At 40.1% G+C, this 18,148-nt stretch overlaps 1 protein-coding gene across 6 annotated transcripts in view; it reads left to right on the forward strand.

Annotated features, from left to right (window-relative positions):
- FRMD4B (FERM domain containing 4B) overlaps nt 1-18,148 on the forward strand; it is a 320,836-nt gene that overhangs the window by 293,592 nt on the left and 9,096 nt on the right. For all 6 annotated transcript variants that reach the window (XM_072720486.1, XM_072720485.1, XM_072720487.1 and 3 more), the window contains 10 exons: nt 3,173-3,249; nt 4,936-5,074; nt 5,546-5,687; nt 6,559-6,692; nt 6,789-6,908; nt 8,206-8,434; nt 10,987-11,043; nt 13,039-13,186; nt 15,779-15,898; nt 16,796-17,607. In XM_072720486.1, coding sequence (XP_072576587.1) covers nt 3,173-3,249; nt 4,936-5,074; nt 5,546-5,687; nt 6,559-6,692; nt 6,789-6,908; nt 8,206-8,434; nt 10,987-11,043; nt 13,039-13,186; nt 15,779-15,898; nt 16,796-17,607 — 1,978 coding nt within the window. The remainder of the gene's footprint in view (nt 1-3,172; nt 3,250-4,935; nt 5,075-5,545; nt 5,688-6,558; nt 6,693-6,788; nt 6,909-8,205; nt 8,435-10,986; nt 11,044-13,038; nt 13,187-15,778; nt 15,899-16,795; nt 17,608-18,148) is intronic.

Genomic DNA, 18,148 nt, shown 5'->3' on the forward strand with positions numbered 1-18,148 from the left:
CAGAATTCTGTCTTTGTGGGACTCCAGAAGGCAAAACATATCCCCAGTTTAATCATGCGTACTAACAGTATATTCATCAAGTATAACTTTTTAAAAAAAATGGAATAAGAAATAGATCAGTAATATAGTGATTTGGTTTTGCTTCAAGTTACAGCAAGGGATCACCCAATATGAGTCATTGTTTGATGTACAGTCATACACTACAGCTGAGACTATCCCAAATTTAGTCATTTCCAGGTGAACTTGCAGTTAAATGATTAACCTATATTACACTGCTATTAAAAAAAAAAAAACGAGCTTCTGATCATGCTTTTCCCATCCGTGCCTGGTGTTATACTTTTGGGTGACATCTAATTTTGAATTGTTAAGATTCAAAAGGCAGTTTGATTCTTTCTGTCCAAGGCTTTCTCTCATTCTCTTTTTCCCCTGGGAGGTCTCCCCTTGCCTGTGGCAGGTGCATACTCCTCAGCATTTTTGCACATGCCAGGGCACGTTCCCTTTCTGGGTACCCCAGGCAGGAGGGAGCTTGCTGCCCTGCGTCTTTCTGTGGGCGTGCCCTTGACCCGCCCCTCCCTCCTCCTCTGTGACCTCCACCATACAGGAACAGTGAACAGATTTCCTAGCCAGAGGGTGTATCAGGAAACCACCGATGAAATCAACAGAAATACAGCAGTTTTTACAGAAGCTGAAACTCATAGAATCGGAAACCTGATGTGTCAACAGAAAAACTCAAGTTTCTGGGTCTCATCAGTGGAAAGACAGATGTGGGATCCAGGCAGCTGTTTCTTCTTTTGTTTCTGCTATTAAGTGGCTGTCTTCCCTCCTCACAAAGACATGATAAAATTAGGGAATTGGACTGAGAGGCCTTCATAACAGTTACAACTAGCTTTATCACTTACTGAATGTTTATTCTAAATCAGACACTGGGCTAAGTGCTTCATAAACGTAACCTCACTGAACCCTTCCCAAAACCCTCGGAAGCAGGCATTGCTCCTTTTTTACAGATGAGAAAACTGAGACTCAGAAAAATTAAGCAACCTAACCGCCACCCCCAAAAAAGACAATTGATACAACAGGAATGCAAACCCCTGGTACACTCTCCCATCCCCACTCTAGTGGCAACGGCCACCACGAAGTAAGTCTGTGTCATTCCAGTTCACTTACGCTATTATAGGCACACATATGAAATCACATTTTCCATAAACTTTAAAGATTGCAGGTAGAGAAACGGCTTTTTGACTTTTAGACTTGAAGACTCAGTCTCATATCATTAACTTCTTATGCAAACCCAGTTGCTATCTAATTATTTCAAATTCTTTAAATCAGCTGAAGCCCTTCACCCTTTAAGTAGGGTTTTCGCTTGCAGGGAGCATGTTTGTTCTCAATGCAGGGACCCGCTGAATGGAGGCGAAAGCGCTAGTATTTCACTTTTGTAAGTGATAAGGGGGGGGGGGGGTGGCTTTCAGAGATCATGTTTCAAGTCCAGCCCTGGTTTTTATGTGTGTGGGAATGGACGCAAAGAAAAACACAGCTGAGCTGCATTGTGGCTCTTCCTGTAGAACCTGTTCATGCCCAGGGTGAGTAAACCCGGAGTGGAATATCTCCCTGAGACAGCCTCCCGAGAAATTTGTGCCTGGATTCAAAGCAGCTTACTCCCCAGGAGGTATCATCGGGATCCACGCTACACCCCAGTTAAAAGAATGTGTCTCCCTTCTGGGAAGATCGGCCAGTGAGCACTTTGCCCTCTATCTCCCCGATCAGAGGAAGGAGTGGAACTGGGGAGGTGTCACTCGCTGGAGTTGCTGATGTCAGTGGCGTGTCAGCCGTGGGAGGCTCTGTTTGTGAAATTGAGTTACACCTAGATGTCTCATGAAACTCCGCTCAGAACTCACCGGAGCTACTGTCTGGGAGCAGGGAGGTAGAGCCAACCTTGGGGGTTTTCCCTCACATTTCTGTCCCACTTTTGGAATTCCTGGATTAAAAGAAATGAAAGCGTCCAGCCTCCGGACATTTTAGGAAATGGGTATGTAGCTTTAAGCCTCACTAATAACTCTCTCCATCTGGGTGATCGTTGTAGCTACACTGACTGCGTGTTCCCTTACTGTGTTTGGGATTGGGGGTCCAGCCTGAAGGCTTTTGTCTCCTAGTGACATGTGCATAGGAACTTGAAGTTCATGCTGTTCCTTTACATGAGGTTCACGTGGTCGTGAAAAGTCTTGGTTCCTGTGCTTTAGGAGATGGTTCTGCTGCTGGTGCTTTGCAATTAGGCAAAATCCTCCCCTAAGATTCTCTGAGCGTAATTTCAAACTCCAGCCGAAGTCTAATAATCATCAATAGTGGGACAGGTTGCACTGGGAAGTCCAAGTTGAGAGGAAAAGCTGAGGCTCAGGCCGGTACAAGGGGGCTGGGAGTGAGCCCAGAAAATACAGCAGGGCACTCCTCTCATGAATGGGGCACCTTTCACAGATTATTTGATTTTCAAATGTTGCTTATAATAAGTTCCCTTTCTCCCAACCCATCGGCAAATGACACCGAGTGCAGCATTAGAATGTCAGCAGCGGGAATAGAGAAGAGGGCTCTGTTTACAAAAACTGGAGGCCCTAGCTCAGAAACCAAGAGGGCAACCCTACGTTTACCTGCACCCCCACCTCTGCTCCAACTCCTGGCGCTTGGGTTCTGTCGCGTTTCAGGGAACTCCTGTAGGCGGGAAACTGGCATCACAGAGAATCACTCCTGCTTGGGGTTCCATTTCACTTTCACTTTGCATTCTTTTGAAATTTCATCTGTGGTTCTACTGAAACATCCCTTTGACTATCTTTCCACTTAAATTGTGAAGTCAACATCTTTGATCAGAAAGCATGTGCTTACTGGAATCTGTGAGGATTTCCTCACTATTTATTTAGTTGAGTCAGAGGAAAAATAGTGTGCATGTTCCCCACACTTGCCTGGTTTTATCGTTCAGGGAAGAGTTACTGGTGAGGTGAAGATTACTGTCAGAGAAAGGAATGGAATGGTTTCAGGTGGTGGATTGATAAAAAGACTGCATCACATATTCGTGCTTTGCTTCAGAGTATACCTTCTTGATTATTTGATGATTGAGCAGAGTTCTAGATTTCATAAAAATTAGCATTGATTAAAGCTGTGCGTCTTTTCTGTTTTCTTAATTTCTTAGTTATTCCAATGGAAACAGCTGGAGAACTTATACTTCCGTGAGAAAAAATTCGCTGTTGAAGTTCACGATCCACGGAGGTGAGGATAACGGCCTTTTCTGTGTATGGTCCTGGAGGACCGTAGCAGAACATTCATAACATAACATTGCGGCTAGGAACATTCATGTGCAAGTGTTTGTGCAGACACATTTTCATTTCTCCTGGATGTACCTGGGAGGAGAATTGCCAGGTCCAATGTTAACCCTTTGACCTTTTGAGGTGCTGTCACAGTTTTTCCCCTTAGCTCCACCATTTTGCATTCCCACAAGCAATGTATTTGGTTCCATTTTCTCCACCTCTTTCCTAACACTTGTTATTTTTAGTTGTGTTTTTGTTGTTTTTTAAATAGCCATCCTGGTGTACACGATAGCCCATTTTTGGTTTTGACTTGCATTTCCCTCATGACTAATGATGGCTAAGCATCTTTTCATGTGCTCCTTGGCCACTTGCATATTTTCTCTAGAGAAATATCTGTTCCAATCCTTTGTTCATATTTTAATTTGGTATTCCTGGTCACATTATTTTTTTTTAAGATTTTATTTATTTGAGAGAGAGAGAAAGAAGTGCATGAGTGGGGGGGGGGGGCAGGGGGAGAGGGAGAAGCAGACTCCCCACTCAGCAGGGAGCCCGATGCGGGGCTCCCACCCTTGAGGTCATGACCTGAGCTGAAGGCAGATGCTTAGCTGACTGAGCCACCCAGGCGCCCCCCTGGTCACTTTTAAAACAACAGTTGCCATGTTATCAACGCGGACTGAAGTCAGGATTGTAGGCTCTCCGAGCTATTCAGAGGAATTCATTATCAGTCCTCAGTGTTTGCCTTTCAGGTACATTTATGGATGTTTGGAGATCAGAGGGATGAGGGAAACAGCTGTAACAAAAAGATGGCCAAGAGATAAGCCAAATTCCTACAAAGAACATTGGTACTCTTCTCCTTCCTTCCCCACAGCGTCTGCCTGCCCGCCCCCACTTCCTTCTCCGTTTACCCTCTCTTCTTCTGACCTGCTCCCCTCTTTTTATCTGGTGCATAAGAAGTACACTGGACTGCCTTCAGACTTGCATTATCTGTAGACACTATCATGTTCATCCTCTGATACTGTCAGAGCTGCACAAGTCTACCTAGATCTGAGATGCTCTTTTACCTTCAGGAAGGTGGTGATCCTGCCCTTTTGGTTGTTTTCTCTTTGAAATATTATCACATTAATTCCAGATCTATTATGATGGTCACATGTCCTGTGGTTTTTGAGTAAATGTTTTTACTACTACCCCTAATTTGAGGAGCTCTTATCACTTTTATGTGTGTGCCTTTTTAGAACATGCTAGTTTAACAAAAAAAAAAAAAAGAGATTATCCAGGTGCAACTGGTTTTTTCATAAAAGGAGGAAATGAGGGGCACCTGGGTGGCTCAGTGGTCGAGCATCTGCCTTTGGCTCAGGTCATGATCCCGAGGTCCTGGGATCGAGTCCTCCATCAGGCTGCCTACAGGGAGCCTGCTTCTCCCTCTGCCTATGTCTCTGCCTCCATCTCTGTGTCTCTCATGAGTAAATAAATAAAATCTTAAAAAAAAAAAAAAAGGAGAAAATAAGAAGCTTGGCCCCTGTTGGCATCAGAGTGTGGCAGCAGAGAAACAATTAGGAAGATACTTCGTGATAACAGTCCTCACTGGATATGTTGTGTGTTGTGCTGGGACTAGAGATGAATACATCAAAAGCTTTCCTTAATCTTTCAGGATTTCTGTGTCAAGAAGAACCTTTGGGCAAAGTGGCCTCTTTGTGCAAACGTGGTATGCAAACCCTTCTCTCATCAAGTCCATCTGGGTAATGGCAATTAGTCAGCATCAGTTTTACTTGGACCGGAAGCAAAGCAAAGTAAGTAACAAGAGCACTTCTATAGGAACAGACTCTCCTCCTCGTTTGCTTTCTGTTCAGAAGTTAAATTTTCTCAGAAAAGATGCAAGCGCATGGGTTTTTGTTCTTTGAGTTTTGGGTTTTTAAACTTTCCAACTGCTGTTTTAATTTTTCTTACTCTTAAAAGGGGAGCAGTATAATATAATCTGATTTAAAAGTTATAAGACATGCCAACTTTTTGGCATATGTGTACATATTCACAGGTGACATTTTGAAGTTAATAGTTGAACTATACCATGAGAGAGATTCATGCGTATTTAAACATTTTCCATAGAAAACTTGTCTTACTTTATTTCCTTCTGAAGTGTCAGTTGAGCATGTAAAAATTCTAACTTGTCCTCCGTGTTGACTTACTCCATAGTAACTTAATTGCTTTATTAATTTGAAATAGGTGTAGTTGAGTGAATTCTGTTTCGCTGTCATACCTCTTAGGCAAAAATTCCTTCAGCCAGGAGTTTAGATGATATCGCGATGGATTTGACTGAGACAGGAACACCAAGGGTCTCCAAAATGGTGACACTGGAGGCAAAAAGTCAGTTCATCATGGCGAGCAATGGCAGTTTAATCTCTTCAGGTAACGTTTTGGGAACGTACAAGTGATCTTTATTTCACTTCTTTTTTGTCCTAACCTACTTTTGGGGGGGTCATTAACCACTTTTAAATACATTTAAGCCCATTAATTTGGGAATAAATAAGCCTATCAAAACCAGCAGCATGTAACAAAAACCAATATTTTAAAAGGTAAAAAGAAAGTTAAATTATAAATAGTTTGTATAAACAACAGTACAAAGACAGTAAAACTCCTCAGGGTAACTTGAAAAGACACTTTCTCCCAATCTATTCCATCAACTTCTTCTCCCAATATTTAGTTTTTGATTCAGACAGTTGTCTAATTCCCTATTTAATATATAGTTAAACATGATTACAAACTTCAAACCTCACCCCAACCTTACCTCCCTGTGTGATTACTGCCCCAAACCCTTCCTCTATAGAAATTCTGGAATCTCTTTATCACCAAGTATATGTAACTTAACTCAAATGAATTTTCCCATCTAAGTCCTATTGTCAACTTAATCTGAGGCACAGAGCATTCCTTTTGCCTTGCTTCCTTGCTTTCTACAAGGACATTCTAAATAACCATCGCAAGAAACATCTTACCTTCTCTCCTGCTCAGAAAAATGAAATCCTTCATTAAGCAATTTATCATTGCTTCTAAAATGACTGAGTCAAAATACAGAAGGTATATATAATTACCAGGCTCTGTTGGATGCCCAGAAGCATGAGAAAATGTTCTCCAGTTTCCTTTTATTATGTTCAGAAACAAGGAGAAAAATAAATTATTATTTAATAGCAGATTTGGTTTAAAAATCCTTTGTCCTTTAAAAAGGAAGGAAGGAAACATGCATTGTATAAACCTTCCCTACCCTCCCGTCCAATCCCTTTAGGTTCTCAAGACTCAGAAGTTAGTGAGGAGCAAAAGAGAGAGAAAATCCTGGAGCTCAAGAAGAAGGAAAAGCTCTTGCAAGAAAAACTCCTGAAAAAAGTCGAGGAGCTTAAGAAGATCTGTTTGCGGGAGGCTGTGAGTGTCTTCTGCTTTTGGGGACTCTTCAAATTGTGTTTGACAACCTCTGCCAGTGTCAGTTATCCCCCCTCTTGATTCTGTCCTGTTTTACAGGAGCTCACAGGCAAAATGCCAAAGGAATATCCGCTGAACGTAGGTGAGAAACCGCCTCAGGTCAGAAGGCGTGTAGGCACCGCATTCAAACTGGATGACAACCTACTGCCCAGTGAAGAGGTATGAGCACCAGCATTTCGATTAACAGGACAGAAAAGCTGTCAGCTGAATGTGGCTGACTTGTCCCTTTGGTTTTTGAGTCCTGTTGTACATTTCTATCTCACCACTTAAGAGTGCTATAATAGTCCAAACAATTCTTTCTTCCAGGCACAGCCCAATTACAGTTGAGTTATTTCTCACTACTTTACTCCTCCAAATATAGAGAGCATTAAACAAATCCCAAATGTTTGTAAATTGAGAAACATTACCATAAGAATTAACTCCAGTATTAGACACTTCCACGTAAAACAAAGAAGCTTTGAAAAATAAGATTGCCCTTTCTGATGGGTCATTTCTCGGGTCCCAGTTCCCCTATCCATGAAGATAATCCTCATTTTTCCCCGCTAGGGGACACAAGTAGTAAATGATATAATACATGTGCAGCATTCAGGTATAATAAAGTCCTAATATAGAGTGTACTTTGTCATTTGCCTGTCATCACATAGTAGGGCCCTAGTCGTGTTTATTGCCCAAATTTATCCATCTTGGCTGTAGAAAACCATAGCAATTTCCATCCATAATAGAGTGAGGTTCACAATTTTTTAAAAGATTTGTTTATTTACTTTAAAGAGAGAGCACACACTCAGGAGTGGGGGGAGGGGCAGAAGGAAAGGGAGAAAATCTCAAGCAGACTCCCCACTGAGCATGGAGCCAGACACAGGGCTTGATCCCACAATCCTGAGACCATGACCTGAGCCTAAATCAAGAGTCGTACCTCAACTGATTGAGCCATACAGGCACCCCTGAGCTTTGAAATTTATTGAGTATACCCAGTTCTGAGCTAAGCAATGCACATATATTATCTCATTTAATCTTTGCCATATTTTTTCAAGGTAGATGTTCTCTCTCCATTTGAAATGGAGATGCAAAATGAAAAAAGCCTGCAGCATTAAAAAATTAAACAGTGTTTCCAGGGTCATGAAGCAGAAACCACCAGAAAGAGAAATCAAACCCAAATGTATTTGTCACTAAAGCTTTGTATGTGAATATAACCTTCTGTGTCTGTGAATTTGGGGCTAAGACTCTCTCCTTGAAAAATATAATCTTCACCTAACCAACTACATGAATGAAAGGCCATTGCCTTCTTTAAAAGGAAAAAAGTCGGATGAGTGAGAAAGTTTAAATAAATGGATGAGAGAGGTCTTATTTTCTAGAAAAGTGTTTGGAGATATCTATGCAGTAAACTTAAGAAGGTTTTATTCTCAAAGAGCATCTGATTTGAGAATGTACAAGAAACAGTATCATTGTATAAATGCAGGATCCTGCTTTGCAAGAACTGGAGAGCAATTTCCTAATACAGCAAAAGCTGGTTGAAGCTGCAAAGAAGCTTGCCAATGAGCCAGACCTTTGTAAAACCGTGAAGAAAAAACGAAAGCAAGATTACACGGATGCAGTGAAAAAGCTTCAGGAGATTGAAAACTCGATAAATGAGTACCGAATCAGATGTGGAAAGAAACCCAGCCAGAAAGCAACAGTTATTTTACCAGGTTCGTAATAAGTAAGGTTTTTCAAGTAACACAGTCAATTTTCTTGATGATATGTAGCATTTCCAAATCAGTTCATTTGGTGAGAGATAAAAGAAAGAACAGATTTAAAAGTAAGTTCCTTAGGGGAAAAATGATTTGGAATGTCATTCTTGCTAGTGTGTAAATTTGGTTTTCAGTGACATTCTCATTATTTTTATACTATACTATTGCTTTGCCTTCATTTTTAGGATGAAAGAGCATTCGTAGCAATATTGATTCATGATAAGACAAATCCACCTTTAACTGGCTTGATATCATCACAGGAAACATAGTTGACAGCACAGGGTAGTATGGGAGCTGGGCCTACCCAGTCACTCCTCAAAGGTTTTTAATGCAGGGACCGTACATTTTTTTAAGGACCTACCTAACATTTGTGAAAAGAGCTCTCACAATTCCTGTCATTTGTGGAGGCTATTTAAAGCTGTGGACAAATGTTTGTGATAGAATATGAAATGAACAAAGCAGGACATTATGTTGTAACCACAACATAATCCTGACATCATATAAATATCCACATACAACAACTGGTTGGGAAATATTTCAAAACACAATTGTGGAATTTCAAGTAACCTATTTTTCTTTTAATACTTCTCTATATTTTTAAAATTCTCAACATTATATACCTAAGACTTTCATATTCAGGAAAAATGTACACTGAAAATCTCATTTAGGTAGATTTCAAGTCCAGTTGGCCTTACTTTATCAGCATGGTTTTCAGCTTTCATCATTGGTTGAAATATGATTATATTTCTTTGATTCCAAGACTGGTTTTTTTTTTTTTTTCACATTTAAACATCTGTGAAATTTGAATAATTCTTAAACTAGATGGTGTATTACAGTTACAATTGGCAATACTTTTTCTTTTTTTATTGAGACATAAAACAATTATATATGTCAGATTGGATAAAATGTGGTGACTAGGTTTAGAGTCTACTCGGATTTAGGGCGGTATGGTTTATACGGCAGAGATATGGCTTTTGGAAAGTGAATGCACAGACATCAACACACAAGTGTTCATCAGCTACAGCTGGAGAATTTAGGATGGCTTTGACTCCGAATGAGAAATCCAGTTGGCCTTGGAGGTGGCTACATTCTGGACCTGCAGGAATGGGTGATTAGCAGTGTACTTAACTTTCATAACCATTTGTTGTGGCCCATTCATCCCCAAACTGTGCAAGATTTGAGCGATTTCCCTTACAATGAGTGACATTTGGGCAGCAGATGGTGCCAATGGTTGAGCATATATTGGGTAGATTTTTTTTAAGTGTGCCTGACAGCTGACTACACTGGCACCTTGCCTTCAAACTCTACTGTGTGTCCAATTAAGAGATAGTCTGCCCAGCTCTGATGGAGATTAACTTTTGAGATCAGATGGGAGAGATTTCCTTCATGATGGTATTGAAACCTACACTAAGGTGCTATACTTGCCTATAACCTTGCCAGGACTTGCCCCTGTGTATGGAATGATTGACCAAGGTAAATCAACACATCTGAGATGACTCCTATTACTAAATACATTTTTTAACATTTGATGGGCAACAGTAATACTTAGGAATATTACGGGTATTTCCAACCAACAGAATGCTGTGTCTAAGTAATAAAAGCAATAAGTATAGCTAATTTTTATTGAGCATTTGTCCTGTACAAGGAACTGGGCTAAGAGCTTTACATTCATTATTTTAATTACTGCTCACCTTAGCACTGCATACTACGTACTACTCTTATTCCCATTGTAGTTGAGCCAAGTGATGCTAAGAGGGGTTAAGTCATTTGCCCAAGATCTTACAGCTAGTAAGTGACAGAACCAAGATATGAATCCAGGTCTGTCTTATTCAGTGGTTCTCAACCAGGAGCAATTTTGCACCCCAGGGAACATTTGGCAACATCTACAGACATTTTTGGTTGTCAAAACTAAGCATGGCAGTGCTGCTGTTAGGTAGAGGCTAGAGATCCTACAATTCAAAGGACAGCTCTCCCCAGTGAAGAATTATCCAATCCAAAACGTCAGTAGTACCATGTGAGAAACCCAGGTCTAATTGAAAAGCTCGTCCACCACAAAGCGTTCACCTATTAAGAAAGTCCCTTTTCTTAGGGAGGGGCCACAAAATAACTTAAACTAACAGTAGATTTTCAAATGAGGGTTCAAGTGTATTTTAACATTTAGCATTTATGACATGAGTGGCATAATTTTTCTTTCCTGTTTATTGGTTGTGCGCCCTCAATGTATAAGGTAAAGTTTTCATCCTATGTAGAAGCTAGATTGAAAACTAGTTGAAAACAAAAATTTCCTTGAAATCTGTTCCATTTTTAAAAGATTTTATTTGTTTATTTGTTTATATCTTTACTAGTAAATGATTCCATTGTTACAATCATTAATAACTCTTAATGCACTGTAATTAGTTAATACTTACTAAATAAAAATAAAGATGCACTCCATTGAGAATTGCTGTATTAAACTCACTGTAGGTGTATAAATGTCCCATTATTCTAAAGGCACGTATTTTTATTCACAGAAGACATAATCCCCTCAGAGAGCAGCTCCTTGTCTGACACTACCACCTATGATGATTGTAAGTAGCTCTTCTTTTTCATTTCAAAATGTTATATATTCTGAAATATTAAGACAATTACCTTAAGTAGTGCCTACGTGTTATTCTTTTGGGAAAAGTAGAATGAACTAACTTACGCTTATGGAGAACGGTTGGGGAAAGGAGATTATGATTAACTTCCATCCAAGTTAACTCATCATCAAATACAGCGCCATACAAATCACGTGACCTCAGGAAATCAGAATACTATTACATGACTGAGCAGCCTCTCAGTAAGGGTTTGTGAGGCTTTGTAGAATTTTTTTTAGTAGCATTTTTTTTTTACTTACTTATTTATTTTTTAGTTTTAAGTAAGGTCCACACTCAATGTGGGGCTTGAACTCATGATCCTAAGATCAACAGTTGCATGCTCTCCTGACTGAGCCAGCCAGGCGCCCCTCTGGAGGATTTTTTTAACATTTTATCTTGAAGTGATTACACATTCATAGGGAGTTGCATAAATAAATACGAGTTTTTCACTCAGCTTTTCCCAATGGTGACATCTTACATATTTGGAGTCTAATCTCAAACCAGGAAACACAGTGTAGACTTTGATTATCCCTGGATAGCTAGGAGTTTGTTTTCCTCAGGAAGAAATTGGGTTACATGTCATTATAATGGTTTCATAGAGGAAGACCTTATCTGTTGTGATGGCCTTTGTTTGTTCAACACATTTCATGATGGAATGGATTTCATATTGAGTGGTAGAGTACTTCCTTGTAATCCCTTGTCCTTAAGCAGAAGAGTAGCTGTCTGTCTAATATGATTTAAGAAATTCCGGGAAGCCACTAACCCATACTGCTTTATCTCCCTCATCCCCACCCCACGCCATGTTTTATGGTGCATGAAACTCCACCATTCCAAAATTCTTCCTTTGAGCTGAAGTTGGGTCATGCTTACCTTTTCCTCTTTGAAAATGCAAATGTCAGCAGGAGACATAACAAGTCTCTGAACTTGACAGACCAAGTTCAGCATAAATCAGTTATATCATGTTCAGTGACAAGATGAGTCTCTGGTCACCTAAAGAGGCCTGACAACTTGAAAGGTGAACAAAAGTGATCCATGCCAACTTTACAGGTCAGCTTTCTTTTGGCCTTTTACACACTGGGGCTTTTCTTTTAATGTGACTCTAGAAAACCTATAGTAGCACCCATTCCACCTGAGTGATTTATAGCTTATTTGCTCAGAGTGGTACCCACTAAACTGGAAAAAATTGGCTCAGGCCCCACATCCTTAAACAATGTGGGAGTTAGGGGTGGCCACATCCCCCAGAGTCAAATCTGAGTATAACTTTTGATTCCCCCAGAACTAAACTAGTAGCATACTACTGACAGAAGCTTTAACTTAATCAATTAATACATATTTGCATGTTAAATGTATTGTACACTGTATTCTTACTGTCAAGTAAGCTATAGAAAAGAAAATGAGAAAATTTTCCTTATTAGAAAATCATAAGGAAGGGGTGCCTGAGTGGCTCAATCAGATAAGTGTCTGCCTTTGGCTCAGGTCGTGATCCCAGGGTCCTGGGATCCAGCCCCACACAGAGCTCCCTGCTCAGCAGACAGTCTGCTTCTATCTCTCCCTCTTCCCCTCTCATGCCCCCCCCTTATGTGGTCTCTCTCTCTCTCAAATAAAAAAATAAAGTCTTTAAAAAAAATCATAAGGAGGAAAAAATGCATTTAGTGTACTATATTTATATTTTTAAAAATTCATTAAAAAAAATTCGTATATAAGTGGACCCACACAGTTCAAACCTGTGTTGTTCAAGGGTCAACTGTATCCAGTAATTTGTGTTTTCTAAGTCTATAAAATATAAAAATAAATTTCTTGAAAGTAATATACCTCTAAAAATATCATCTCTGGTAAAGCACTTTGTTCCCCAGCTCTTTTGATTTGTTTTTTGGAGTGCTGGCAGAGTATTTGTTAACTTATTTATTTACCTACCTACTTATTCATTCATTCATTTACTTTTTATAGCCAATGACACCTTCACTCTTGCTGGGCAGCGACCAAGTTCAGTACCTCATTCTCCAAGAATTCTTCCCCCTAAATCTCTCGGTATTGAACGAATCCATTTCAGAAAGTCATCCGTCAATGAACAGTTTGTGGATACCAGGCAGTCCAGGTGAGAAGTCACATCATCAATAAGGCAGATGCCTCCCAGCCATGACACCTTTCCTCCAAAATGGTTGACTTTTTTTGGCATTATCCTATTTTTCCTTTCAGAAGGAGTTATCTTGTAAACCCGAAGCATAGAAACTAACCCTTGTTATTTGTAGTTGATGACAAGTGCAAGTGTTTCTAAGAGATCTTTTCAAAGCATTCAGCAGTGTCCTATATTTTAAAGTCTGTTGGATTTATGTTAGGTTCTAGGAGCATTATTTATAATCTGGATTTGGATATGATGCCCAAAGTTCAATTTCATAACCCATGCTCTCAGAAAACTGTTCTTAAAACAACTCTGTCAGTGCAAGTGACAGAAATGACTTCTGATCTTTCAAATGAGACTTCAACTCAGTTTTAATCTGTAAAATAGATAATATGACTTTTTTAAAAATAGATAATATGACTTTTTTTCTCAAATGTCTCAGGTAAATGTTATCCAAGCAATAACACCAGATCTTAAAAAGATGACAGACCAGTGATTCTCAGAATTTGGCTGCATGGATCAATACTACTTAAAAAAAAAAAAAAAAAAAGGACCCAAGATAGGATTGCCAAATGTTTGCTCTGTGTAATCAGAATGCTCAAATAAACAATACCGTGATTTCATGAAAAAAATGACATGTAAATATCAAAAATACAGTCCTTGTCATAATAATAAAATGAAGTTAACATTTATTGAATGCTAATTATATGTCAGACGCTATTCAAAGTGCTTTAATATGTATTGACAAATTTAATCTGTACCACAATCCTAGGAGTCTGATAACTACACCTGTCGTTACCATTTACAGATAAGTACACTGAGGGCCAGAAAGCTTGAATAACCTGTTAGGTTCATATGAATGTTAGAATCGGGATTTGAACCTACATAGCCAGACTCCAAAGCCTATATTGTGATTTTTACCAATATGTCATATTTCATCTCAGCAAAGGTAAAAATTAGCCTGAAAATAAAGGAAGATTATTTAGATTAAATAATTCTTCACTTACAAAAAATACAACTAGCACTTTGTTATATTCCTCATTTGTGAAAGACAACTTTTATTACATATCAGCTTCAGTTGTTAGATTAGGATTTAGAACTGTTGCCTTAAACAATAGCAATCCAAGTGTCTAGAGCTGTGCCAGCCAGGTCAGTTAAATGTAAATAAAATTAAAAATTCATTTCCTCAATCATGTTAGCCACATTTCAAGTGCTAATGGGCACATGTGAGCTAATGGCTGTAATACTGGCACAGATATAGCACATTTCCATCATTGGACAGCCCTGGACAAGTATATTTATTATATTTGGGAAAATAAAACTATTGCAGCAGAAGGAAAAATTATAACTGGAAATCATTATCTTAAAAATTATTATACCTACTTCCTTAATAGCTAAAGATGGGTTTGTTCTTTGATCCAACAATTTCACTTAGAGGACTTTTTCCTATTGAATTAATTAACTACAGGATGCTCATCATAGCATTGTTTACAATAGTGACAAAATGAAAATAACTCAAATGCTCAACTAGTGGATTGCTTAAATAAATCATAAGTCCTTATAATGAAATGCTATGCTGTCATTAAAATAACATTGTAGATGAGTATTAACCAACACAAAACATTAGGTATAGTTTTTTTAAATATGAGTTTTGAAAGAGAATATAGGGTAAGATCTTATTCTTTTGTTGTTAAAAACTATAAATGCTTATAAGTAAATATGCTTAGTAAAAACATCTGAAAATACTCAGTGTTGACTGCTTGTATCTGAGGTTGCAGATTATAGACTTTAAAATTTTTCTTTTTTATCTGCACTTCCGAAATTTTCTGCAGGGGACTTTACATGCTTCTGTAATAAGTAAAAATGTAATCAGAATCACATTTAATTAAAAAATTAACTTTAAACTGTGTTCTCACTCACTGGGTAAGTGCTGGGTAGCCAACAAAGTGATTTGCAGAACTCACAGGCCTGCAAACAGTAGCCCACTGGCCAAATCCATTGTGCAACTTATTTTCCTATGGCCCATGAGCTAAGAATGGGTTTTATGTTTTTAAATAGTTGGAGGTGAAATCAGAAGCAATAATATTTTGCGATGTGAAAAATTATGTGATATTTTACTTTCATAGCCACAGTCAAGCTTTATTGGTACACAGCCACCCCCATTCACTTACATGTTGTCTACACTGCTTTTGTACTTTAGGGATAGAGTAGAGCAGTCAAGATAGGGCCATCTGGCCGGCAAAGCCAAAAATATTTACTATTAAACTTTATAGAATAAGGCTTTACCAACTCTGCTCTAGTTGCTTTCAATCTCTTTTATTCAGTATACTCTTTTTAAATTTTTTAAAAAAATGTTTCCTTCATATTTATGATTCAGCAAGATCACTTGTGTTTCCCCTAAAACTCATGTAGGTCATACGAGGATACTTAACCACAAAGACACCCTTCCCAGTTTTCTCCTATGTCTTTTCCTTTGGTTTCCAGTAAGTTTCAAATCAGCTTATGACAAGTTTGCCAGAGATGCTGGGAGGCTCATCACCTTCTAAATTCTTCTTTTTACCCTCACAGGGAAATGCTGTCGACACACAGCAGCCCTTACAAAACCCTGGATCGGCGGCCCCAGGGCGGACGGAGCATGCCCACCACTCCAGTTCTTACCCGCAACGCCTACAGCAGCAGCCACTTGGAGTAAGAACGCTTCCTTCCAGTTACTTCAACTCTGTTGATTTTTGCTTCAAGGTTTCACTCTACTTTGTTGTGTGTTTTAATCATTTTAAGGGTCCTTACCCAACAGGACTACGTTACGAATCTGTGTTTTCTACTTAATGGTTCAACTGCATTGGCAATGAAAACATACCTAAAAATATACTTTGCTGGGTAGATATGAGATTTTTGGGGTTGTGTGCCTTAATTTTCCCAACCAGACATCACCATTTGTTATTTGGTGGTGAGGGCGAAGATAATGACACTAGCAACATTTTGAAGTGTTTGGGGAGGGTTTTGCTAGCTCTTTTTTTATACCTGATATAATTCAGTCTGCACAACGAGCCTAACTGTAGATCCCAGATCCTGTTTTACCTCCTCACCTTACAGAGGAGGAAGCAAGACTGAAGTTAAATGTCTTACCCAAGCTTGCATAGCTGGGGGACGGCAGAGCCATGACTCAACCCGAGTATATCGGGGGTCAGAGCCAGGCTCTCCTGCATGTGATGCTGCCTCCACCTAGTCTGTCTCCTGCTCTCCTGCTCTCCTGTTGGGAGAGAGGAACCTCCAAAGATGAGTTGGGCTTTTTTTTTTTTTTTTGAAAGCTTTGATGCAACTTGTGCATCATCAGTGTATTTTCCCTACTCTCGAGTAAGGCTATGGGTTGCACAGTTGTTAGAACCTGGTTCTTTTCTCGTTTGGCCCCTGACAGTGAAACCGGTATGGGAACCAATAGATTATGTGAAAAATGGATTCTCTTGTACAGTCAGCTTTGGATACCTTGAGTTTTATGGCAGGTCAAGGGTGATTAAATCCTTCACTTGTAAAATTTTGGTCTTTCTTTCCTTCCTCCGTTACAAATTTGCCTTGCTCCTCCCGCAGACCCGAATCTTCAGCCCAACACTGCCGCCAGCGGAGTGGAAGCCTTGAGTCTCAGTCCCACCTGCTGTCTGAGATGGACAATGATAAGCCATTTTTCTCCCTCTCCAAATCCCAAAGAAGCAGTAGTACAGAAATCCTGGATGACGGGTCTTCCTACACCAGCCAATCAAGCACAGAGTATTACTGCGTGACGCCCGTTGCTGGCCCCTATTACACCACCCAGACTCTGGACACTCGTGCCAGGGGCCGGAGAAGGTCCAAGAAACAGAACGTTTCGACTTCAAATTCAGGAAGCATGCCCAACCTAGCACAAAAGGATAGTATGAGGAATGGCGTCTACACAAAGAGTCAGGAGCAACCTTCTTCTAGTTACTATATTGCTGGATACACGCCCTATGCAGAGTGTGATCTGTATTACAGTGGCGGCTACGTCTATGAGAACGACACTGAGGGACAGTACAGTGTCAATCCTTCCTATCGGGCCTCAGCACACTATGGATACGAGCGCCAAAGGGACTATAGCAGGTCCTTTCATGAAGATGAGGTCGACCGGGTGCCCCATAACCCATATGCAACTCTCCGGCTGCCCCGGAAGGCTGCTGCCAAGTCGGAGCACATCACCAAAAACATCCACAAGGCCTTAGTTGCAGAGCACCTGCGTGGCTGGTACCAGCGGGCCTCTGGGCAAAAGGATCAGGGGCACAGCCCACAGACTAGCTTTGACTCAGACAGGGGATCGCAGAGATGCCTGGGGTTTGCTGGGCTGCAAGTACCCTGCTCTCCCAGCAGTCGAACATCCTCCTACTCTTCAGGTAAGAATACTGCGAAAGCACCTGATTCTCGGATCAAATTTACCTCATGTCCCCCAGCCCACCTTCCCCCCCAACCACTCCCCTGAGGGATTATGGGACCAGTACCCAAAGTCATGACACTAGTAGCCATTCGGTAGGGCCTACACAGTAAGAATTTCCAACTTAAAAACAGCTTTTTCTTTTCAGCTTTCCAAAGAACACAGTTTACAGGAGTCCAGTGGAGCAAGTTGTAGATTCAAATCAAACAAACGTTCATGGAGTACCTACTGTATGCTGCCCTGTGTGAGGGGCTTTCAAATATTGTGTGTTCTCCACATTTCATAAAAGTGTTTGAGTCACTGATGTTTGATGTATTTTTTTCAAATTTTTTTAAGATTTTATTTATTTATTCATAGAGATGCAGAGAGAGAGAGAGAGAGAGAGAGAGAGGCAGAGACACAGGCAGAGGGAGAAGCAGGCTCCATGCAGAGAGCCTGACATGGGACTTGATCTTGGGACTCCAGGATCATGCCCTGGGCTGCAGGCGGCGCTAAACCGCTGC

This window comes from Vulpes vulpes, chromosome 9, assembly GCF_048418805.1.
Source record: "Vulpes vulpes isolate BD-2025 chromosome 9, VulVul3, whole genome shotgun sequence".
NCBI lineage: Eukaryota > Metazoa > Chordata > Mammalia > Carnivora > Canidae > Vulpes > Vulpes vulpes.